Here is a 25,752-nt window from a genome sequence, read left to right on the forward strand (position 1 = left end):
CTTTCTGCTGCTCGATCGCCGTTTTCTGCTGCATATTTCACTACGTCCAGCTTGTAATCTGCAGTATATTTCCTTTTCGGTGCCATTTTTGTTCAGCCCTTCTCAGTTTTTATAAGTTACCGCCAATGTTGAAATGGTCCATTTTAATAGCTACGGCAGTAGCATATAGCAGTTAGCATCCCATGACCCACAATGCACTTCTGCAATGACCCTTCTCCGCTGAATTCTTATTGGTTGACGTGTGTGACGATTGCTGACATTTTGCTTCGTCTCTTCCGTGAATTAGATAAATAATATTATTTGATATTTTACGGTAATGTGTTAATAATTTCACACATAAGTCGCTCTGGAGTACAAGTCGCACCCACGGCCAAACTATAAAAAAACTGCGATTTATAATCCGAAAAATACGGTATATATATATGTGTATATGTGTATGTGTATATATATATATGTACCGTATTTTTCGGAGTATAAGTCGCTCCGGAGTATAAGTCGCACCCACGGCCAAACTATAAAAAAACTGCGATTTATAATCCGAAAAATACGGTATATATATATGTGTATATGTGTATGTGTATATATATATATATATATATGTACCGTATTTTTCGGAGTATAAGTCGCACCGGAGTATAAGTCGCACCTGCCGAAAATGCATAATAAAGAAGGAAAAAACATTATGCAACTTTCATAAACTATGAAAAAAACTGCGACTTATAGTCCGAAAAATACGATACATATATACATGTGTATATATATCTATATATACAGCGCAAAAATATACAGGGCAAAAATGGTCTTGCTTTAACGGCACAATTCTGGTCCTGTAGTTGTAGTAGATGTCTCAAAACCTCATCAGGAGTACCGACAAAACCTGAAAATGACAGAAAATTTATATTTAAAAAAAAAAATAATTTCGCTAAAATGTCGTAAGAAGGGGAACCCTTACACAAAAATTAAAAAAAACGGTCTTGCTTAAGCAGCACAATACTGGTCCTGTAGTTGTAACAGGCGTCACAAAACCTCATCAGGAGTCCCGACAAAAACCCGAAAATGCATACTTTTTGAAAACTTTTTTTTCGCTAAAATGGCGTAAAGGGGGACCCTTACATAAAAATTTTAAAAACAGTCTTGCTTCAACAGCACAATACTGGTCCTGTAGTTGTAGGGAATGTCTCAAAACCTCATCAGGAGTCCCGACAAATCCCGTAAATGACAGAAAATGTATATATTTTTTAGGAAAATTGGAAAACGTTTAATTAAACTGACCTAGCCAATGTTGCTTTCACCTGAATGAAATTGATGCCAAACTGAAACGCTGTCGGTATAATACGGTTGTCATGTCAGTCCGGTTCTGTTCACAGAGATCCAGCCCGCCCCACGCTGAACGCAGAACACGAGCGGTGCCTCGGGCGTTTTGCATGAAGAAGCACATGAAAATGTCAATTATTGAATGACAAGGCGCTTCCTATAAAGTAGAAGGTCTTTGGTTCAAATCCCTGATGTAGTTGATATTGTTATCAGGTTTTTAAATTGATGTTAAAATTGTTTAATAAGCTAAACTTGAGCATATTAATTAAAGAACAAAGTGGACTGTTACAAAATAATAGTTTGACCTCAATCAAAGCTTTTGTTATTTTTGGAATTCATTGTGTTGCTCAAGCTAAAATGATTTATATGCTTGTGGGATACACATGATGTCAGCCTTTCAAATTTATATTACGATTGCACATACAAATAGGCATGAAAACACTCCGACAGACATCACACATGGGAGGGTTTATTGAGTAAGAATTGTTTTAGTTTTTTTGTAAAACCTACAAAGGTTGCTTGGCGTGATGAATGAAGAATTCATACAAGTAGAAACCCTATGGATGACTAGGAGACAGAACGACACTTGTACTTCCGGTTCAAAGCACTAAACAGAAGGAAATACTGTAGTGAGTGCAGTGAGCGAACTCATCCAAAAGATGGCGCCATAGCACAAACAGTAACCCACCTTTTCAGTGAAAACTATTTGTTGAATACAAAACATTATGGCCGTCAGCGAAGAAAAGTCCCTCAATTTTTCACACCGTTTTACAAGCTGCAGGATTCAAAGCGTAGGAAGAAAGTAGTAGCTTATCACATACTTGCCAACCCTCCCGGGTTTTTCCGGGAGACTCGCCAAATTCAGCGCCTCTCCCGAAAACCTCCCGGGACAAATTTTCTCCCGAAATTCAGGCGGACTCAGGTCAATATAAACAGCGTACCTGCCCAATCACGTTATAACTGTAGAATGATGGAGGACGAGTTCTTGGTTTCTTATGTGGGTTTATTGTTAGGCAGTTTCATTAACGTCCTCCCAGCGCGGCAACAACACAAAACAACAGCAGTCACGTTTTTGTCTACCGTAAAGCAGTTCGTCTGCCGTAAACAGCAATGTTGTGACACTCTTAAACAGGACAATACTGCCATCTAGTGCATTTGATGAAAGCACTTTTGTGCGTGCCACACAGTAATGCATCATCAGAGAGGGTGTTCAGCATGGTTCGAAAAATAGTGACAGAGAATAGAACAAGGATGGACAATTCAACCCTTAACTCAACAATGAGTAGATGAGTGTTATATGTGTGTATATGTGTAAATAAATGAACACTGAAATTCAAGTATTTATTATATATATATATATATACATTTATAGCTAGAATTCACTGAAAGTCAAGTATTTCTTATATATATATATATATATATTTTTATATATATATATATATATATATATATATATATATATAAATATATATATATATATATATATATATATATATAAATATATATGAAATACTTGACTTAGTATTTCGTCAAGTATTTCTTATATATATATATATATATATATATATATATATATATATATATATATATATATATATATATATATATATATATGAAATACTTGACTTGGTGAATTCTAGCTGTAAATATACTCCTCCCCTCTTAACCACGCCCCCCCTCCCCTCCCCCCACCTCCCAAAATCGGAGGTCTCAAGGTTGGCAAGTATTGCTTATCACCCGGAAAATACGGTAATTTTGACTCATTCAGCTTTTTGTTATGATTTGGTCATTTTGTTTCCTTCCTTTTTAGATGTCCGGTTGAAAAATAAATTCTGGGGCAAATCTATGGAAATAGTTCCGATGGGAACGACCCACGTCACACTTCCTGCGTATGTCATTTACTCCTTTGCTTTTTTTTGTGATACATACGTGCAAATGTAATCATCCAGTGTACGCAGAAACTCTCTACTGGTTCAGTGAAACTCACTTATTTCCCTCCGTGTTTTTGTAGGTACGGGGATCATTACGAATGGAACAAAGTGACCTCGTGCATCCACAACATCATCAGCGGTCAGCGTTGGATTGAACACTACGGCGAGATGACCATCAAAAACATCAACAGCAGCATGTGCGAGTGTAAAGTCACATTTGTCAAGGTTAGAAAATACAGACAAACTCATCTACATCCCACGATTGATCCAAAACAAGTATCATCCTTTGTGGATGAACGTATCCTCATTCAATTTAGCCGATCTTTAGCACAACTGTGTCCCAGTGTTTACACAGCGACATTTCCATAGTCCTCGTTGCACACATGCAGGAGTTCCATGAATTCCAGCTGGGTGCATGTCTTGCCAGAACACCGGTTCTAATTTCAGAGCAAGCTGCTATGAACGATTCGTCTATCCACAGTGCTAAGCCGCTTCTGAGATACTGATCTTTACCACCGTTGTGGGAAATAGCCTAATTTTCTTCCAAGTAGCATTACCACTGGAGGGCAAGAGGAAATATGGTTAAGCGCACACACCGCGCAGACAACACAAGAAGGTAACCGCTGAAGTTTTGATGTAAAGTAGGGTTGATCGATCCAGATGTCAATTCTATCGATACCTAGTGTAGTGTCCGTATGTAAACAATACTGAAGTGATTAGATGCATATTTTTCTTGTTCTTGATATTTCAAACCTATTTTTGGGTGGTTTTTGTTATTGTTTTGGTATACAAGAAGGCTTTGAGGGCAAACCAAATGATGTAAAGGTACACCTGTTATGGAAAACCAATGCTTATAGAGATGCCAGGCCGATATTATCGGCCGATAAATGCTTTAAAATGTAATATCGGAAATTATCGGTATCGGTTTCAAAAAGTAAAATGAATGACTTTTTAAAATGCCGCTGTACGGAGCGGTACGTATCCGGTAAAACACGGACGTAGGGCATACTTGCCAACCCTCCCGATATAATGCACTTTGTGACTTCAATAATAAATATGGCAGTGTCATGTTGGCACTTTTTTCCATAACTGGAGTTGAAGTTGTTCTCTTATTTTGGAAAACCTTGTTTTTGATTGATTGATTGAAACTTGTATTAGTAGATTGCACAGTACAGTACATATTCCGTACAATTGACCACTAAATGGTAAGTCGGGGTCCACGTTAATGAATTTGTGGTAAAGTTACATTGTTTAATGCATCCAGCTAGGCATCACAACAAAATGAGGCATAATAATGTGTTAATGCCACGACTGTATATATCGGTATTGGTTGATATCGGAATCGGTAAAAGCCATTATCGGACATCTCTAGTTTCTTACCTATTGGTACCTGTTTTGTGTAAGTGGGGTCTGCACACACCCCAAAAATGTGAAATCAAAGCATGGAGGCACGGTAGAGATATTTATAAAACAGTCTTGCTTTCCTCCATACGTTTTCCAAACAAGCCGTTTGGAATTTGCCCAAATTGTGATGTTTTTCCAACATGTGACGTCAGCGGATATCTCCATATATGGAAGAAATTCAACTAAAGAACTTTGCGCGAGTCTGTCATTTCATAAGCTCCTTCTTTTTCTCTTCTGTTGTTGTGGGGCAGACGGGCTCGTACAGGCACATGCATCCTCCGCTATTGCAATTTCTAACACAAAGTAATGTATAGTTCTAATTAGAGATGTCCGATAATATCGGACTGCCGATATTATCGGCCGATAAATGCTTTAAAATGTAATATCAGAAATTATCGGTATCGGTTTCAAAAAGTAAAATTTATGACGTTTTAAAACGCCGCTGTGTACACGGACGTAGGGAGAAGTACAGAGCGCCAATAAAGCTTAAAGGCACTGCCTTTGCGTGCCGGCCCAGTCACATAATATCTACGGCTTTTAACACACACAAGTGAATGCAAGGCATACTTGGTCAACAGCCATACAGGTCACACTGAGGGTGGCCGTATAAACAACTTTAACACTGTTACAAATATGCGCCACACTGTGAATCCACACCAAACAAGAGTGACAAACACATTTCGGGAGAACATCCGCACCGTAACACAACATAAACACAACAGAACAAATGCCCAGAACCCCTTGCAGCACTAACTCTTCCGGGACGCTACAATATACACCCCCCGCTACCCCCTACCCCCTCACCTCAACCCCAGCCCCCCAACCCTGCCCACCTCAACCTCCTCATGCTCTCTCAGGGAGAGCATGTCCCAAATTCCAAGCTGCTGTTTTGAGGCATGCTTAAAAAAATAATGCACTTTGTGACTTCAATAATAAATATGGCATTGCCATGTTGGCATTTTTTTCCATAACTTGAGTTGATTTATTTTGGAAAACCTTGTTACATTGTTTAATGCATCGAGCGGGGCATCACAACAAAATTAGGCATAATAATGTGTTAATTCCACGACTGTATATATCTGTATCAATTGATATCGGAATTGGTAATTAAGAGTTGGACAATATCGGCAAAAAAGCCATTATCAGACATCTCTAGTTCTAACTTATTTGTCAGCAAACTCACTATGGAAGCACTAAAAACTACAACTTGGCTGACAGGGAGGAAAAAAAAGACCACCCACAAAAAGACGAATTCTAAAGACACAGTCTGGAAGTGGCTTGAAGATGGTCTGTAAAACATCATCTACGCGACATTTGGACCAAAGAACCAGCATTATATGTTATGTAGCTCACAAAGAAGTCTTTTACATGTAGAACATAAATCATAATATGACCCCTTTTTAAATGGGAGCCAAAAGTAGTTTTTGCATTATAGTTATTGTGCACATTTTGTTCAAAATAATTGTATGTAGCATTGAAAACCACAACTTTAATACATCATCTGATTTACAGCATGACTAAAAAATCTGTTTAATAAGATATGTGTGACGACCGGGGCGCATGGTGATGCGGGGTTTCGGAAGCAGGAGGAAGCGTCGTCGTCGCCGTGGAAACAGGAGGAAGCGTCGTCGTCGCCGTGGAAACAGGAGGAAGCGTCGTCGTCGCCGTGGAAACAGGAGGAAGCGTCGTCGCCGCCGTGGAAACAGGAAGCGTCGTCGCCGCCGTGGAAACAGGAAGCGTCGTCGCCGCCGTGGAAACAGGAAGCGTCGTCGCCGCCGTGGAAGCAGGAAGCGTCGTCGTCGCCGTGGAAACAGGAAGCGTCGTCGCCGCCGTGGAAACAGGAAGCGTCGTCGCCGCCGTGGAAACAGGAAGCGTCGTCGTCGCCGTGTGAACAGGAAGCGTCGTCGTCGCCGTGTGAACAGGAAGCGTCGTCGTCGCCGTGGAAACAGGAAGCGTCGTCGTCGCCGTGGAAACAGGAAGCGTCGTCGTCGCCGTGGAAGCAGGAAGCGTCTTCGCCGTGGAAACAGGAAGCGCCGTCGCCGTGGAAACAGGAAGCGCCGTCGCCGTGGAAACAGAAGGCGTCGTCGCCGTGGAAACAGAAGGCGTCGTCGCCGTGGAAACAGAAGGCGTCGTCGCCGTGGAAACAGAAGGCGTCGCCGTGGAAACAGAAGGCGTCGCCGTGGAAACAGAAGGCGTCGTCTCTGTCGGCGTGGGCGGAGCCAGAGGCGGAGCAGGCGGCTCGTCTGTCGGCGTGGGCGGAGCAGGCGGCTCGTCTGTCGGCGTGGGCAGAGCCAGAGGCGGAGCAGGCGGCTCGTCTGTCGGCGTGGGCGGAGCCAGAGGCGGAGCAGGCAACGGAGTATCTGCGGGTGGTGGATGTCTGAGCTGGACTGCTGTGTTGGCCGTAGGGGGAATCATCACCTGCAGCGCGGTGAGAATACTTCCCAGCTGTCTCTCCAAAACATCAAGGCGGGCGTCTTGGCGTTCCGCCATGGCATTGACGCAAGCCCCAAGAATGCCAAACTGTTCCTCCTGTTGTCCAAGTTGTTTGGCCTGTTGGTGCAATGCCCTTTTTACTTGGTCGGTCACTGCGGGGTCTCGTGTGCCTTGTAGCGATGGAGCAGGAGGTGGAGAGGATGGTGTTTGCAGGACCACCAGGGTTGATGGTGGCGTCAGAGTGGCAGGCGTCCGGGCTGTCGTTGTCGTTGCCGTGGAAACAGGTGCTGGTGCGGAAACCAGACTTGGAGTCGGTGCTGGTGTGGAAACCAGACTTGGATTCGGTGCTGGTGCGAGAACCAGCCTTGGAGCAGGTGCTGGGCGTGACTCTGGCGGAGGTGGCCTGGCCGGGGGTTGCGGCTTAGCATGCCGAAGGTCTGGTGGCGGAGGCCGGCATGGAGGTTTGGGCTTGGCTGGGCGCAGCTGTGCCCGCCCACTAGCAAAGCACCCAGTACTAGCCCCCCCCTCAAGAAGCGGATCCCAGACGCGTTTTGTGCAGTCTGGAACAGTCTTTAGGGGTGGGAGGGAGGAGGTGAGGAGGTGGGTAGGCTCCTCCCCTTTTGATTGTCCAAATTGTCTATTCTGCTCTTCAATAGTGGACTGTAGGGACGACCAAGAGGGAGAAAACAGAGGAGTGGGCGGAGCTTGAGGCATAGGGGGTGGGGCCAAAGTAATTGGGGGTTGAGCTTGAAAGTCAGAATGTGACTGGGACTGACTAGACTTATATTTAAAAAAAATGTCCTGATAATGCTTAATCTTAGAATTAAAGTCATTTGTAAATGGCTGACAGAAAGAATGAACCGAATGTAAAAAAATGTCTTTGTCTATGACGTCATCAGAAATAGACGAGAGCGCGTCATCAGGGGGCGTGTCGTTACGGGGCGCCAATGGGATGACGTCATAGCTGCAGTCCCAGTGATTGACAGGCCAGTTGGATAACTCTTTGGAAAAGTGATCAGAATAATTACCGAATATTTGAGGAGGGGAATCCTGGGCTGCTTGTTGGTGGCTGTGTTCCGGAGGGAAGAATTGCGGGGGTGGCGCGTCTCTGTTGCGAGCTGAAGCCGTCTTGTGCGACTTCCGCCTTCGCTGACGCGTGCGAGCGGGCTGAGAGCGGACCTCCCCGGGCCAGATGGAGTCGATCGGGACCAGAACACCTCCAGGTCCCCATATCATCTCCTCATCTGGATTGCAGCGGAGCGTCTCTGCCTCCATCGCTCGGAGGACCATCCACGCACCTTCTTCATCCACCTCCGTCAGGCCCGATGCGAAAGAACTTTTTGCTGGCTTCGTACTGTGACGACCGGGGCGCATGGTGATGCGGGGTTTCGTTCTCCCAGGATGCAACGGACTTCGGACACAGCGTGAAGGTAAAATAAATGATTTATTTACCGGACTAAATTATACTGGAACAAAGAAAAAGGGTGCTCATAGCACATAAGGCAAAAACTAAAAGAGCTAGCATGGGAGCTAGAAGGTAAAAAAACAAAGGAATTTAGCATGAAAGCTAACAGGTACAGAGCCGGAACAAAAGTCGTCAACTGTTGCACGAAAACAAACTACGAAGCCAGAACGAATGACAGGGAGGACAGACTTAAATAATAATGTTAGTGATGACAAACAGGTGTGTGACGGGAACAAACGCGGCAGGTGAAAATAATAAGCAGCCATGGCAACAAACTCAGGTGTACAAAACAGGTACTCAAGAAGTCCAAAACTAACCAAAAACACAAGTATCTTGAAAACGTAAACAGAAAAATTAATCCGAGCAGCGGATCATAACAATATGCTTTATAAAAATGTGTTAAAGTACCACATACGACATGTGGCGAAATTATTCTCTGCATTTGACCCATCACCCTTGATCACCCCCTGGGAGGTGAGGGGAGCAGTGAGCAGCAGCGGTGGCCGTGCCCGGGAATCATTTTTGGTGATTTAATCCCAATTAGGGAGGTAATGGGTCCCATTTTTATAGTCTTTGGTATGGGTGTGTTAACTTGAGTTACTTGCACTAAAATCTTTTAGTTTTTTTAAGCTATTTTCAAAGTATCGGATCAGGACTCTGAACCGAATCAGATCTGAGGGCAAAAATGTTGATCAGGACATCCCTAGGAGACTCCCATTTCAGTCAAAGTTCACTTGGCCAGTGTCTTTAAATGATAAATGATAAATGGGTTATACTTGTATAGCGCTTTTCTACCTTCAAGGTACTCAAAGCGCTTTGACAGTATTTCCACATTCACCCATTCACACACACATTCACACACTGATGGCGGGAGCTGCCATGCAAGGCGCTAACCAGCAGCCATCAGGAGCAAGGGGTGAGTGTCTTGCCCAAGGACACAACGGACATGACTAGGATGGTAGAAGGTGGGGAAGTTGTTGGATGCAGACAATGAAGGCACACAGCACCATCTGCTGGACAAAGAATAAACCTGGCAGCATGTAAATAAGTACAGGAGAACTTCGATTTCCGAACCCGATTGGTTCGTAAATAGAAAAGTTTGATAGTGAAGCAGAGTTCCCCATAAGAAACAATGTAATTATGAAAAATTGGTTCCAGCCTCGACAAACGTCCATATTTTGGTAAAGGTTTGTACACTTTCAACACGGCTGTATATCAAACAAACATAACAACGGGTTGATTGGTCAATTCACTGTGTAATAAAAAAAAAGTCAAAACAACAACAACCAGCTGCTGTATACTCTGCTCTACGCACTATGGTGCTCTCTCACAACCAAAATCACAAAATACTTGACTTCAACAACCATATGGCTACAATAATAAACATTTAAAAAAGTAGAATGCACACACATTAACCACGGCAGACAACTGCCGAGAAAGGAGCAAACTGAGAAAGGGAAAAGGAACGGGTGTGCGTGTTTGTGCATTGGAAGAGTGAGGGGCCGCTCTGGAACGAGAGAAGAGATCGTGTCTTTTCCTCCGCTGTGATATCATTCTGTTCTGGCTAGAGATGCCGATAAATGCGTTAAAATGTAATATTGGAAATTATCGGTATCGTTTTTTTTTTTTTTTTCGGTATCGTTTTTTTTTTAAATTTATTTATTTTTTTTTATTAAATCAACATAAAAACCACAAGATACACTTACAATTAGTGCACCAACCCAAAAAACCTTCCTCCTTCACACTAATTCACACAAAAGGGTTGTTTCTTTCTGTTATTAATATTCTGGTTCCTACATTATATATCAATATATATCAATACAGTCTGCAAGGGATACAGTCCGTAAGCACACATGATTGTGCGTGCTGCGGGTCCACTAACCTTTAACAGTTAATTTTACTAATTTTCATAAATTACTAGTTTCAATGTAACTGTTTTTATATTGTTTTACTTTCTTTTTTATTCAAGAAAATGTTTTTAATTTATCTATCTTATTTTATTTTATTATTATTTTTTATCTTTTATCTTTATCTTCACCATACCTGGTTGTCCAAATTAGGCATAATAATGTGTTAATTTCACGACTGTATATATCGGTTGATATCGGTATCGGTTGGTATCGGTAATTAAAGAGTTGGACAATATCGGAATATCGGATATTGGCAAAAAGCCATTATCGGACATCCCTAGTTCTGGCATCATCACACTTAAAAGTGGATTTGGGTAACTTCCTTACTGTGCTGTGGTCATGCTTGGGAGTGCCATGAATGTATTCCTGGCAAATAGTCCAAAGCAGTTCCCTCCTTCTTTCCACACTGGTCTGTGTAGTTTTTGAGACTCTTATGGAGTTAGCGAAAAAACAAAGAAAAAGCACACATGCTGGAGCGTTGAGACGTGACTTCTCCTGCGTGCCAACAATGTTAAATGATAAATGAGTTATACTTGTTAAGCGCTTTTCTACCTTCAAGGTACTCAAAGCACTTTGACACTATTTCCACATTCACCCATTCACACACATATTCAGTGGCCTAGTGCAGGGGTCGGCAACCCGCGGGCCGCATGCGGCTCTTTGATCACTCTGATGCGGCTCAGCTGCATACTGCATACTTGCCGACCCTCCCGATTTTCCCGGGAGATTTCCGTGCCTCTCGTAGTAAACTCCCGGGATCAATATTCACCGATTTTCACCCTAACAATAATAATAAGGGCGTGCCATGATGGTACAGCATTTAGCGCCCTCTACAGTCTATACAAACAGCGTGCTAACCCAGCCTTTTGTTGTATGCATCTTCTACTTGCACACGTAAGTGACAGCAATGCATACTTGGTCAACAGCCACACAGGTTACACTGACGGTGGCCATATAAAACAACTTTAAGACTCTTACTAATAATGCGCCACACTTTGAACCAAAACCAAACAAGAATGACAAACACATTTTGGGAGAACATCTGCACCTTAACACAACATAAACACAACAGAACAAATACCCAGAATCCCAATGCAGCGCTGACTCTTCCGGGCTACGTTATACACCCCTGCTACCACCAAACCCCGCCCCCACACATCGACCCCCCCGCCCCCACCCCGCCCTCCGTGCATCGGTTGAGGTGGGGGTTTGGTAGCGGGGGTGTATAATGTATCCCGGAAGAGTTAGGGCTGCATGGGATTCTGGGTATTTGTTCTGTTGTGTTTATGTTGTGTTAAGGTGCAGATGTTCTCCCGAAATGTGTTTGTCATTCTTGTTTGGTGTGGGTTCACAGTGTGGCGCATTATTAGTAAGAGTGTTAAAGTTGTTTTATACGTCCAACGTCAGTGTAACCTGTGTGGTTGTTGACCAAGTATGTTTTGCTGTCACATCCGTGAGCAAGCAGAAGCCCCATACAACGTGTGACTGGGCCGGCACGCTGGTTGTAGTGGGCGCTAAATGCTGTACCTTCACGGCACGTTCGAGAGAATAGTTGCCTTGAAATTCGTGGTCTGCCGAAAAAATCGGGAGGGATCACAAGAATTTCGCTGTCAAGCGCCATTCATATAAAACTCGCGGGCCGCACTAACATTCAACTTTCATATTAAGGTGAGGGCCGCGTGTCTGAGACCCTTGGTTTATACATAGCACAAAACAAAACAAAAACTTTGTATGCAGTGTTATTTCATTTTAAATTTCAAAAGATTTTTGTGGCTCCCATTGTTTTCTTTAATTTGTGAAACTGGTCAAATTGGCTCTTTGAGTGGTAAAGGTTGCCGACCCCTGGCCTAGTGGTTAGTTAGAGTGTCTGCCCTGAGATCGGTAGGTTGTGAGTTCAAACCCCGGCCGAGTCATACCAAAGACTAAAAAAATGGGACCCATTACCTCCCTGCTTGGCACTCAGCATCAAGGGTTGGAATTGGGGGTTAAATGATTCCCGGGCCCGGCCACCGCTGCCACCCACTGCTCCCCTCACCTCCCAGGGGGTGATCAAGGGTGATGGGTCAAATGCAGAGAATAATTTCGCCACACCTAGTGTGTGTGTGACAATCATTGGTACAGGGTGACACCAAAAAAAACGTTCATCAATAAAAATCGAATAACTTCCAAAATTGTATTTAGATTAACACAAAAATTCAGCTACATTAGGTTAAGTCTATGTAGCAGACATCTCTAAAGTTTCAAGTCTGTACCACAAAAACTCTTTGTTTAGCTGGCGCTCAAAAAATGTGCTCTAAATGAGCTCCCCGTTGCTGCAAGCACATTTGGAAAACCAGACATTGTCAAGGAAGTCTGGCGCAGCGTCAATCCTATCGCAAAACCACTGGCACATCACTCGTTTCCTCATGTCGGCAGGTGTAAGCTTTTGTTTAATCTGTGTCCTGTAAGGATAGAGGTCGAGATCTGCGATCAAAATTCTCCGCACAGACTCCCGGTTCATATATCTTTGCACTTCTATATTCTTTATATTTTTATATATTTACACATGACACTGTATGGAATGGCCTCAATCTCGTTACCCTGCGTAATGACAATAAAGCTGATTCTGATTCTTAGACAAAGACAAACTTTAATGATCCACAAGGGAAATTGTTCAATTGTTCTGATTCCAAGCTCCTGACTTCGTCGACGCACAGACTTGCGTGCGCTGCGAACAACAGAGTCTCTGACTGCATCAACGTTCTGTGGTGTCCTTGATGATTTCGTCTGTTAGTATCTTTACGATTGAGGTTATTAACAGTCCCATGGGTTCGGAAATTGTTGACCCATCTGTAGATCATTGTGTGGGCAGGAAATTCACGACATCCAAACCCATACCTGCCAACTACTCCGGTTTTCCCGTAATTAGTACGGTTTTCATCAACCTATTCCGGGTTACGGTTGCAGTGATAAAAAATACGTTTTTTCATTAATTTAAAAAAAATAATTTTTTTTTAAGTTTTATTCACGAAATCGCGTAACAACAATGACAATCGACACTGCTTCCCGTAACTTCCTATCGAGCCATTCCGAATGCCATGCGCGAGGCTATTTATAGCACCGCTGCCAAGCACGAGGCACCAGTTGCCATTGTTTCCAAACGAGCGAACGATCATGGAATCAGCCGGAGAAAAATCGCAAACGAGTCTTAAACCGAAAAGAAAACTGCAGTCATTCCGTGAAGAATATTCAAAAGCCTATCCGGGAATAATTATCCGTTCCAAAAAGGGTGAAAACTACGCGAATTGCACCTTGTGCAGACAAGATTTTTCGATCGGACACGGAGGAATTAGCGATGTAAAAGACCACGTTGGGACAAAAAAACACAAGTCTAATGCCGTTGCTAGCGATACAAGTGGAAAACTTTCAACGTTTTTCGTCGCCCAAACAGATTCTTTGGATGTAGTTCCATGCTAATGATGCTATTGAATTACATTTTAATGAAGTAAACTTATCATAAAGTTACCATATCATTTTTGCAGTATGATCAATCTGATAGAATAAATTTGGATTTTAGCCACAAAAAGGTAATGACACCAATGTTATCTATTGGAATTGTTTAGTACTGTTATACTGTTAAAAGTGTTTATACCATTTATGCTTTCAAGTCCAAGTTGAAGAAATCTTGTTAAATGTTGACAGCATAACTACCAAAATACAGAAGTATGTCCTTAATATTTTTGCAGTGCTATTTCTGTTGAAAAGTTAAAATGATTACATTAGAGATGTGATGTGCCACTTTTCAAGTGTCTGATGGCTTAAATTAATTGTCATTAATTTTTCATATTTTGAATTCTTTTGAAAGGCTTACAAAAAAACAACATTTGAATTGTAATTCCATGCTATTGACAGGACTATTAATTTTAATGAAGTTAGCTTACCATGTTTACAGTATGATAATTGTGATAGAAATGTGAATTTTAGGCACAGAATACTTTTTACAATTGAACAAGGCAGTAGATTATACAAGCTTGGACAGAAAGTTAATTATGACACCAATTTTTTTTTTAATGGAATTGTTTAGTACTGTTTTACCATTTGCTTACTGTAAAAAGTGTTTATACTGTTTATACTTTCAATTAACAAATTGAAGTCTTGTGAAACGTTGACAGGATAACTGGCATTAACTGTCAAAATAATTTCAAACTATTGAAGTTACGGTAGCTTACAGAATAAACATGTCAATCAACCCATATGATTTTTGCTGTAATATTTTTGTTTTGAAAAGTCACTGTGACTGATAGAAAAGTGATTGTTTTAGCAACATTTTAACCTGTCTGAATGCTAATAATCATTTTGCGTCGGGGGGCGTGAACCCCCAACCAGGACTTTGTCCTGTACCAGAGGTGGGTAGTAACGCGCTACATTTACTCCGTTACATCTACTTGAGTAACTTTTGGGATAAATTGTACTTCTAAGAGTAGTTTTAATGCAACATACTTTTACTTTTACTTGAGTATATTTATAGAGAAGAAACGCTACTTTTACTCCGCTACTTTTATCTACATTCAGCTCCCTACTCGCTACTAATTTTTATCGATCTGTTAATGCACGCTTTGTTTGTTTTGGTCTGTCAGACAGACCTTTCTTAGTGCCTGCGTTTCAACAAATACAGTCACTGGTGACGTTCACTCCGTTCCACCAATCAGATGCAGTCACTGGTGACGTTGGACCAATCAAACAGAGCCAGGGGTCACATGACCTGACTTAAACAAGTTGAAAAACTTATTGGGGTGTTACCATTTAGTGGTCAATTGTACGGAATATGTACTGTACTGTGCAATCTACTAATACAAGTTCCAATCAATCAATCAAAAGTGTGAAGGAAAAAAGACCATTTATTATTTCAACCGTACACCCCGTCAAAAGCCTAAAGACTGACTGCACAGTTCCTGTCTTCACAATAAAAGTGCCGCTCCATTGCGCCTGCGCTTTCAAAATAAGAGTCTCCGAAAGCCTGCGCAAACAAGCTAGCAAGCTACGGAGTTTGCCGCCAATGTATTTATTGTAAAGTGTATAAAAACGAATATGGAAGCTGGACATATAAGATGCCAAAAACCAACCACTTTCATGTGGTATTAGACAGAAAGGAGGAACTTTTCTTCTCCTCCATTTGAAAACGTGGACGTTTGTCATCACTACTGTCTGATTCCAATCAATGCAAGTCATCAGAATCAGGTAATACACCAACTTATATTCTTGTCTTCATGAAAGAAAGGAATCTATATGTGTTAAACATGCATGTATATTCATTAAAACACTATTAACATGTAAACAAAAACGGCAAAAAAAATAAATATAAATTATATACTGTATATATCAATGTATGTATATATATATATATATATATATATATATATATATATATATATATATATATATATATATATATAGATATGTGTGTGTATATATATATGTATATATGTGTGTGTGTGTGTATATATATATATATATATGATATGTGTGTGTATGTTACTCATCAGTTACTCAGTACTTTAGTTTTTTTACAACATACTTTTTACTTTTACTCGAGTAAATATTTGGGTGACTACTCCTTACTTTTACTTGAGTAATAAATCTCTAAAGTAACAGTACTCTTACGTGAGTACAATTTCTGGCTACTCTACCCACCTCTGTCCTGGACCTACCGGGGCCGAAAATAGGCCTCAACTATAAATGTCTTTTGTTCAGCAGTCAATGGCATCTCGAAGTTGAAATTTTCTAAACTTTTAGAACATTAATTCTTCTTGGTAAATCTGAAAAATAAAAAGAATTGATTAATTATTTCAAAAGTTATTCAAGTTTAGGTGATGAAGGCTTTTTTTGTATCACCCTGTATTTAACTTTTAACTTTAACTTTATTCACACACTGATGGCGGGAGCCAGGGGCGCCGAAAAGGGGGGGTAAAGGAGACGGAGGGGGGTCCAGAAAGGCCCCTAATGATGATGAAATTATAATACAGAAAAAATAATGACACTGTGTTGGGGGCCCTGTAAAGATTCTTTTCATGGGGCCCAAAATCTCTAGCGGCGCCCCTGGCGGGGGCTGCCATGAAGGGCCCTTACCACGACCCATCAGGAGCAAGGATGAAGTGTCTTGCCCAAGGACACAACAGATGTGACATGGTTGGTAGAAGGTGGGGATTGAACCAGGGACCCTCAGGCTGCTGGCACGGCCAATCTCGGTTGGGAGAGAGTCCATATTTCGCCCTGCTTTCTTGCCTGCAGGCGCCTGAATGAAGTGCTCGTCCACAGAGACATTGTTTATTATTTTTATTTGTATTATTATATTTAGCCTGATCTAAAAGTTTGCATATTGAGGAGCTCGTAAATCGAGGTTCCACTGAACTCATTACCTCAAGAGTGACTGAAGAGAATAGTCTGGGGGTTCATGCTCCTTTATCTTTTTAGGCCAAATCCTGGAGCTCTTCCGTCAATGAGATCGAGGGCGTTGTGACCGATTCGGAAGGAAAAGTTGTGCACTCCTTGTTTGGAAAATGGCACGAGTCCATTTTCCAAGGAGACCCACCTTCTGCCACGTGCATCTGGAGAGCAAGTAAGTGGATGGCTCCCAGGCATGTTTTTAATTCATGCATTAGATCTTGACCTCGTACACGCTGATATGTTTGTGTAGATCCCATGCCGGTGGACCAGGATCAGTACTATGGCTTCACCCAGTTTGCCGTGGAATTGAATGAGCTGGACCCCACCTTAAGACCTCTGCTGCCCCCTACAGACACACGCTTCAGGCTGGACCAGAGGTTCAGAGTTTTACTGTCCTGATTGTCATGAAGAAATAAATGTTCTACTGTACTCTCACCACCAGTAACTTGACTTTCTTTGGCCTCTTTGTTCAGGCTGCTGGAGGAGGGAAACGTGGAAGGAGCCGAGGAACAAAAGCAGAGGGTGGAGCAGCTCCAGAGAGAGAGAAGGAAAGTGCTGGAGGACAACAACATGACCCACCAACCGCGCTTCTTTAAGTACGCCTACTTTGTGTGTGTGTGTGTGTGTGTGTGTGTGTGTGTGTGTGTGTGTGTGTGTGTGTGTGTGTGTGTGTGTGTGTGTGTGTGTGTGTGTGTGTGTGTGTGTGTGTGTGTGTGTGTGTGTGTAGTCAGACATGTGCATGTGTCTTCCACCCCACCACATGATGGTGAGATAACATCGACACAGGCCGCTGTGTTTCAAGTGATAATGTCCGCTAAGGCCACTCCCGTGTTCCCTTCTCCCTCAAGCTTATTGTTAATTTTCTACTTGGCTTTCCTACTGTTAAAGGGGAACATTATCACACTTTCAGAAGGGTTAAAACCATTTAAAATCAGTTCCCAGTGGCTTATTTTATTTTTCGAAGTTTTTTTCAAAATTTTACCCATCACGCAATATCCCTAAAAAAAAGCTTCAAAGTGCCTGATTTTAACCATCGTTATATACAGGTAAAAGCCAGTAAATTAGAATATTTTGAAAAACTTGATTTATTTCAGTAATTGCATTCAAAAGGTGTAACTTGTACATTATATTTATTCATTGCACACAGACTGATGCATTCAAATGTTTATTTAATTTAATTTTGATGATTTGAAGTGGCAACAAATGAAAATCCAAAATTCCATGTGTCACAAAATTAGAATATTATTTAAGGCTAATACAAAAAAGGGATTTTTAGAAATGTTGGCCAACTGAAAAGTATGAAAATGAAAAATATGAGCATGTACAATACTCAATACTTGGTTGGAGCTCCTTTTGCCTCAATTACTGCGTTAATGCGGCGTGGCATGGAGTCGATGAGTTTCTGGCACTACTCAGGTGTTATGAGAGCCCAGGTTGCTCTGATAGTGGCCTTCAACTCTTCTGCGTTTTTGGGTCTGGCATTCTGCATCTTCCTTTTCACAATACCCCACAGATTTTCTATGGGGCTAAGGTCAGGGGAGTTGGCGGGCCAATTTAGAACAGAAATACCATGGTCCGTAAACCAGGCACGGGTAGATTTTGCGCTGTGTGCAGGCGCCAAGTCCTGTTGGAACTTGAAATCTCCATCTCCATAGAGCAGGTCAGCAGCAGTAAGCATGAAGTGCTCTAAAACTTGCTGGTAGACGGCTGCGTTGACCCTGGATCTCAGGAAACAGAGTGGACCGACACCAGCAGATGACATGGCACCCCAAACCATCACCCAACCATGCAAATTTTGCATTTCCTTTGGAAATCGAGGTCCCAGAGTCTGGAGGAAGACAGGAGAGGCACAGGATCCACGTTGCCTGAAGTCTAGTGTAAAGTTTCCACCATCAGTGATGGTTTGGGGTGCCATGTCATCTGCTGGTGTCGGTCCACTCTGTTTCCTGAGATCCAGGGTCAACGCAGCCGTCTACCAGCAAGTTTTAGAGCACTTCATGCTTCCTGCTGCTGACCTGCTCTATGGAGATGGAGATTTCAAGTTCCAACAGGACTTGGCGCCTGCACACAGCGCAAAATCTACCCGTGCCTGGTTTACGGACCATGGTATTTCTGTTCTAAATTGGCCCGCCAACTCCCCTGACCTTAGCCCCATAGAAAATCTGTGGGGTATTGTGAAAAGGAAGATGCAGAATGCCAGACCCAAAAACGCAGAAGAGTTGAAGGCCACTATCAGAGCAACCTGGGCTCTCATAACACCTGAGCAGTGCCAGAAACTCATCGACTCCATGCCACGCCGCATTAACGCAGTAATTGAGGCAAAAGGAGCTCCAACCAAGTATTGAGTATTGTACATGCTCATATTTTTCATTTTCATACTTTTCAGTTGGCCAACATTTCTAAAAATCCCTTTTTTGTATTAGCCTTAAGTAATATTCTAATTTTGTGACACACGGAATTTTGGATTTTCATTTGTTGCCACTTCAAATCATCAAAATTAAATGAAATAAACATTTGAATGCATCAGTCTGTGTGCAATGAATAAATATAATGTACAAGTTACACCTTTTGAATGCAATTACTGAAATAAATCAAGTTTTTCAAAATATTCTAATTTACTGGCTTTTACCTGTACACCCGTCCATTTTCCTGTGACGTCACATAGTGATGCCAACACAAACAAACATGGCGCATAGAACAGCAAGCTATAGTGACATTAGCTCGGATTCAGACTCGGATTTCAGCGGCTTAAGCGATTCAACAGATTACGCATGTATTGAAACGGATGGTTGTAGTGTGGAGGCAGGTAGCGAAAACGAAATTGAAGAAGAAACTGAAGCTATTGAGCTATATCGGTTTGAACCGACAAATGACACGACAGCCAGCGAGGATGAATTCGGCGATCGCCTTCTAACCAACGATTGGTATGTGTTTGGCATTAAAGGAAACTAACAACTATGAACTAGGTTTACAGCATAAGAAATACATTTGGCAACAACATGCACTTTGAGAGTGCAGACAGCCCAGTTTTCATCAATTAATATATTCTGTAGACATACCCTCATTCGCTCTCTTTTCCTGAAAGCTGATCTGTCCAGTTTTGGAGTTGATGTCAGCAGGCCAGGGAAGCTAGGGTCAATATTCTTCTCTTGATGATCTTCGGTGGCATAAGGGACGGTGTGAGCCAAGACATCCAGGGGGCTTAGCTCGCTCGTCTGCGGGAACAAACTGCCGCCATTGCTTGCCGTGCTACCGAGGTCCTTTGTCCCTGAATAGCTCACACACTCCGGCAGATTCAATGGGGGTCTGGCGGCAGATTTCTTTGACTTTATCGTTGGAAATGCATCTGCTTTGAGTGTCGCAGGATATCCACACATTCTTGCCATCTCTGTCGTAGCATAGCTTTCGTCGGTAAAGTGTGCGGAACAAACGTCCAATTTCTTGCCACTTTCGCATCTTTGGGCCACTGGTGCAACTTGAATCCGTCCCTGTTCGTGTTGTTACACCCTCCGACAACACACCGACGAGGCATGATGTCTCCAAGGTACAGAAAACTGTCGAAAAAACGGAAAATAACAGAGCTGATTTGACTCTGTTTGAGAAAATGGCGGATTGCTTTCCGATGTGACGTCACAACGTCATCGCTCTGAGAGCGAATATTAGAAAGGCGTTTAATTCGCCAAAATTCACCCATTTAGAGTTCGGAAATCGGTTAAAAAAATATATGGTCTTTTTTCTGCAACATCAAGGTATATATTGACGCTTACATAGGTCTGGTGAAAATGTTCCCATTTAACACAAAACATAGCAAGGTGTTTAGTTTCCTTAGCAGCTGAGTAATCTACCCATAAAAACACTCTTGACAACCGCAACACGTATTTTGGGGGAAAATAGTTCTGCTTGCCGTAACCTTCATTGTTTTTGATCAGTTTCAAAATGCTGCTTTGATGATGTTTTACAGACCATCTTCAAACCGATGCGCCGTTTTGTGGGCGGTCTTATTTATGTGGCTCACCTTCGGCAGCGTCTTCTCCCCGTCATCTTTGTTGTAGCGGTGTAGCGTGCAAGGACGGGAGTGAAAGAAGTGTCAAAAGATGGAGCTAACTGTTTTAATGACATTCAGACTTTACTTCAATCAATAACAGCGCAGCATCTTCTTATGGAAGTACAATTCTCTCACATCAACTTATATATATCAATATGATATTAATACATATGCATATATTAATAAATCTACAAATACAAATGTGATATACAAATAGATAAATAATTTGTATAAATAAACGCGTATTTGTAAATATATTTTTGAGATTTGAAAATATATACAAATAAAATGTATAAATATAAAAATGTGGCATACAAATAAATCAAGAATTTGTATAAATAAACGTGTACTTGTAAATATATTTTTGAGATTTGAATATAAATATGCTTGATTTTGTATTTGTATTTATATTGAATTTGCACATGTGGATCGCTTTTTTGCTTTTGTGTCGATGAGACATTCCTACCACAAACCACATGCACAAATAAATGTGAAGTTACACACTCCCCTGAACAACCAGCAGAGGGCACTGCAGCCAGAGCGGTCTGGGTCACAGACATGGTCAGACACTGGCGAGCCAATCAGAGGCACACTAGGGAGGGTCATATTAAAACATGACTTTGCCATATTAGGAGAATGAATGAATGAAATTTCGGTCATATAATCAACCATTTTGTGTGATCAGTTTAACAGTACAGATTATACATAATTAACAATCATACACATTTACACACAAAAAGAAAAGAAAAAGAATGACCGAAAAGGAATAGCCAAGGCTTATATTTGCCTATCCTATACATTCACTGAAAATTAGATTACCTTGAACATCAGCGTTCAAAAAATCAATGGAATGAAAGCAGTGTTGGGTTAGTTACTGAAAACCAGTAACTAGTTACAGTTACTAGTTACTTTATTTCAAAAGTAACTCAGTTACTAACTCAGTTACTTACACCAAAAAGTAATGCGTGACTGTGAAAAGTAACTATTACTTTTTTGTTTGTTTGTTTTTTTAAGGCTCCATTAATGCCCTTTTAGCCTTCATTTCAGTACTGTTATTGCACTGGAGAATAATACAATGTTGATCAACTTAAATCCATTTGCATCACTGAACTCTGCTAAGCAATGTGGTCTACATACAAAGACAAAGATATGTTTCAAAGGGCCAATTTATTTTGGGCCAGAACAAATTGACAAAACTATTTTAAATAGCTTCAACATAACATACATAAGTAACAAACCGCATAATAACAACATGTCACAACATAGCTGTAAACCTGGCTTCACCCAAGGAAGGCACACATGACATGATTATATGTCATGTCACTATATACAGCACACATACTGCTATACACACGCCTAACCAGGCGTTTTTTTCTGTCAAGGAATTGTGAAATAAAATCATATCTGAAGCCCAGAACACTCTACACATATCCCCAGTTTTAGTTTAGAGATAAGGAAAGATTGGCCTGGCCCACTAGGATCCCTCTTTATGTTTGTGAACTTTATAGTCTATACATTTAGAGTGATGTGATAATCAAACACTCTATAAGTCTAGAATGAAAGAGTATATAAGAGAATTGACAAAGTGTGTACCTTCAGTGCTGAATGATGAGCAGAGGCAGAGTTTGGAGTGTCTTCTTTAGCTTGCTTTCCATGTTTATGTACTCACTGTCCACTGTGTCCAGGAACTTAAAAATGTTTTCGTGCCATTTGCTGTTTGATGCCCGGTATGCTAATTAGCTGCCTGAAAGCGTGTGACTCCACTGTAGAAATAGCCTGCATGTCTTCTAGCAAATGGCTCTATCAATGTTGTCCTGGCTAACAGTCCCTCCGTTAAAATCCTTAGGTGAAGTGTGTCTGTCTTTACTAGCTTCGTCAAAGCATGTTGCTTTTGTAGCTGTTTCAGCAGATTTGAATTGCTGTTTTGGGCAGTAGATAGGATCTTTAATCCAAGACACAACTTACATTTAACTAAAATGTTATAATGGGTTATACTTGTATAGCGCTTTTCTACCTTTAAGGTACTCAAAGCGCTTTGACAGTATTTCCACATTCACCCATTCACACACACATTCACACACTAATGGCGGGAGCTGCCATGCAAGGCGCTAAACAGCAGCCATCAGGAGCAAGGGGTGAAGTGTCTTGCCCAAGGACACAACGAACTTGTGCTCGACAAAAGAAAAGTAGTGAGAATATCTCCATGTTAAGAAACTCTGCTTCGGCTCCGCCATGATGTCTTGTTAGTAAACACAGACACACACACAGCGCGCGGCGCGCCTCTCTCTTCTCCGGCTTGTGACACAGGAAGAATCAGAAGGACGACACTGCAACTCTCCAATAAAACACACTCAGATCTTCTCTGTTTCTAGCTGATACTATATATAAAATAACGCAGTAACGCATCATGTAGTAACGGTAACTGAGTTACTGAATATAAAAAATAACGCATTAGACTACTCGTTACCGCTGAAAATAACGGCGTTACAGTAACGCGTTAGTCCCAACACTGTTCGTTGCTCACTAGTGCAATAATCACGCCGGAAATGTGTCCCGTGAAAAACCGTCCGACCGGAACTCTCTAATAACTAAAGTTCCTTGGGTGAATAATGTAAACTCATTACACCGGTATGTTTTAGCGCTTTCATGGCGAGTTTACTGACAGATATAAGTAAGAACTTTACACTACTTTGTATTAGAAATGGCAACAGCGGAGGATGAATGTCCCATAACAAGAAGATAGAGAAAAAGAAGAAGCGTATCGACTACAAAAGCGGACGTGCGCACATTTTCAGGACTTATGCAGATCCCAAATACAGATCAGCAGGTACCAGAAGGGAAGAAAAGTTGCTTTTGCATAATATTGCAAAACAAAACACCAGATAATGTATTACCTTATACACACACCATAATAATACTCGTATGTTGAAGCACGGTACGATCCATCAAGCGGTGCGGCTTCATTGTTTACCAAAGTCGTACTAAAATATTTTGATAGATTTTTGAGCGCCGTGTGTAATGTTCTATATTTTCAATGGAACATATAATATTTTGGTGTTCTTTACTTGAGTCATATTGCAGTCTACACGTATCTCTTATGTGTGACTGCCATCTACTGGTCACACTTATCATTACACCATGTACCAAATAAAATAGCTTTACGGTCGGTGAGCACAACCAAAATTATTCCGTACATTAGGCGCACCGGGTTATAAGGCGCACTGTTGAGTTTGGAGAAAATGGAAGGGTTTTAAGTGTGCCTTATAGTCCGAAAAATACGGTACATGACGTCCTAATTTGATCCATTTTTATTAGTTACATGACCTAAAGCAACAAAATAGACATCCAAGCTTTTTTCTAATGGAATAATACTTTATTGACCTACATTGGGGTTGGTTTTTGCATTTTTATTGTTCAAGATGGTCCCAGCAGTTCAATCGGATTTGAGTCATCTTGTGTCATTACAGGTATGATAGTTGTTTGACTGCTTCCTTAATCACTATTATCCTCAAGCAGGAGTGTCAAACTCCATTTACTTGCGGGCCGCCGGAGCAAGAGTCTGGGTGAGGCTGGGCTCGCACCAAGTCTTCACCTCATAATCACGTTTCAACCACGTGACAACATTCGTTAACCCTGCAGCGAGCTTAAAGCAGGTTGCTCTTCGTGTTGCCCCATACTTGTTGTGCTGTCATTTGCACGCAGGGTCTAAATAGGTCCTCAGGGAAAACGTTTCTTAAAATATTTTGTATGCATGTACAACATTTTAAATCTTTTAGCATGAAATTAAATGATGGGATGTAAAGAAGCAAAGAAGTCAAACCATGTGCAAAAATGATCCAGTTTACAGAAAACTGGACTTTTGCCTTTCGTTCACCATTCTTATGAGGGACAAGAACACTTAGGGTTTTTTTTATGCATTCTAACTCGTAAATAAACGTTAGCAAAAGTCAGCTAACAATGGAGGTAATTGCTTTTGATCTATTCCGCCTATAAAGCACTTTAAACATCAAAAAACCTCCATCAATGTTTTATATACACTCTATAAATATATATGTAATGTAGTAACATTCATACTAACATGTGATATTTGCATATTTTGATCATTTTAAGCATTTTGCGGCATATCAATTTCTCGGATGCATCACAATTAAAGATGTCCGAAAATGGCTTTTTTGCCGATATTCCAATATTGTCCAACTCTTAATTACCGATTCCGATATCAACCGATACCGATATATACAGTCATGGAATTAACACATTATTATGCCTAATTTTGTTGTGTTGCCCCGCTGGATGCTTTAAACAATGTAACAAGGTTTTCCAAAATAAATCAACTCAAGTTATGGGAAAAAAAATATTTATTTATTTATATTTATTTAAAAAATATTATTGTAGCGTCCCGGAAAAGTTAGTGCTGCAAGGGGTTCTGGGTATTTGTTCTGTTGTGTTTATGTTGTGTTACGGTGCGGATGTTCTCCCGAAATGTGTTTGTCATTCTTGTTTGGTGTGGGTTCACAGTGTGGCGCATATTTGTAACAGTGTTCAAGTTGTTTATACGGCCACCCTCCGTGTGACCTGTATGGCTGTTGACCAAGTATGAATTGCATTCACTTGTGTGTGTGAAAAGCAGTAGATATTATGTGATTGTGTCGGCACGCAAAGGCAGTGCCTTTAAGGTTTATTGGCGCGCTGTACTTCTCCCTACGTCCGTGTATCACTCCATACAGCGGTGTTTTAAAAAGTCATACATTTTACTTTTTGAAACCGACACCGATAATTTCCGATATTACATTTTAAAGCATGTCCGATATTATCGGACATCTCTAA

The 25,752-nt window shown here is 41.3% G+C and overlaps 1 protein-coding gene across 1 annotated transcript in view; it reads left to right on the forward strand.

Moving 5' to 3' along the window:
* LOC133620853 (oxysterol-binding protein-related protein 3-like) overlaps window positions 1-25,752 on the forward strand; it is a 78,900-nt gene that overhangs the window by 48,429 nt on the left and 4,719 nt on the right. Inside the window, exons 17-21 of the mRNA XM_061982461.1 lie at window positions 3,125-3,203; window positions 3,326-3,470; window positions 16,908-17,052; window positions 17,131-17,257; window positions 17,354-17,476. Of these exons, the coding sequence (XP_061838445.1) occupies window positions 3,125-3,203; window positions 3,326-3,470; window positions 16,908-17,052; window positions 17,131-17,257; window positions 17,354-17,476 (619 nt within the window). The remainder of the gene's footprint in view (window positions 1-3,124; window positions 3,204-3,325; window positions 3,471-16,907; window positions 17,053-17,130; window positions 17,258-17,353; window positions 17,477-25,752) is intronic.

Source organism: Nerophis lumbriciformis, linkage group LG21 (genome assembly GCF_033978685.3).
Source record: "Nerophis lumbriciformis linkage group LG21, RoL_Nlum_v2.1, whole genome shotgun sequence".
In the NCBI taxonomy this organism is placed as follows: domain Eukaryota; kingdom Metazoa; phylum Chordata; class Actinopteri; order Syngnathiformes; family Syngnathidae; genus Nerophis; species Nerophis lumbriciformis.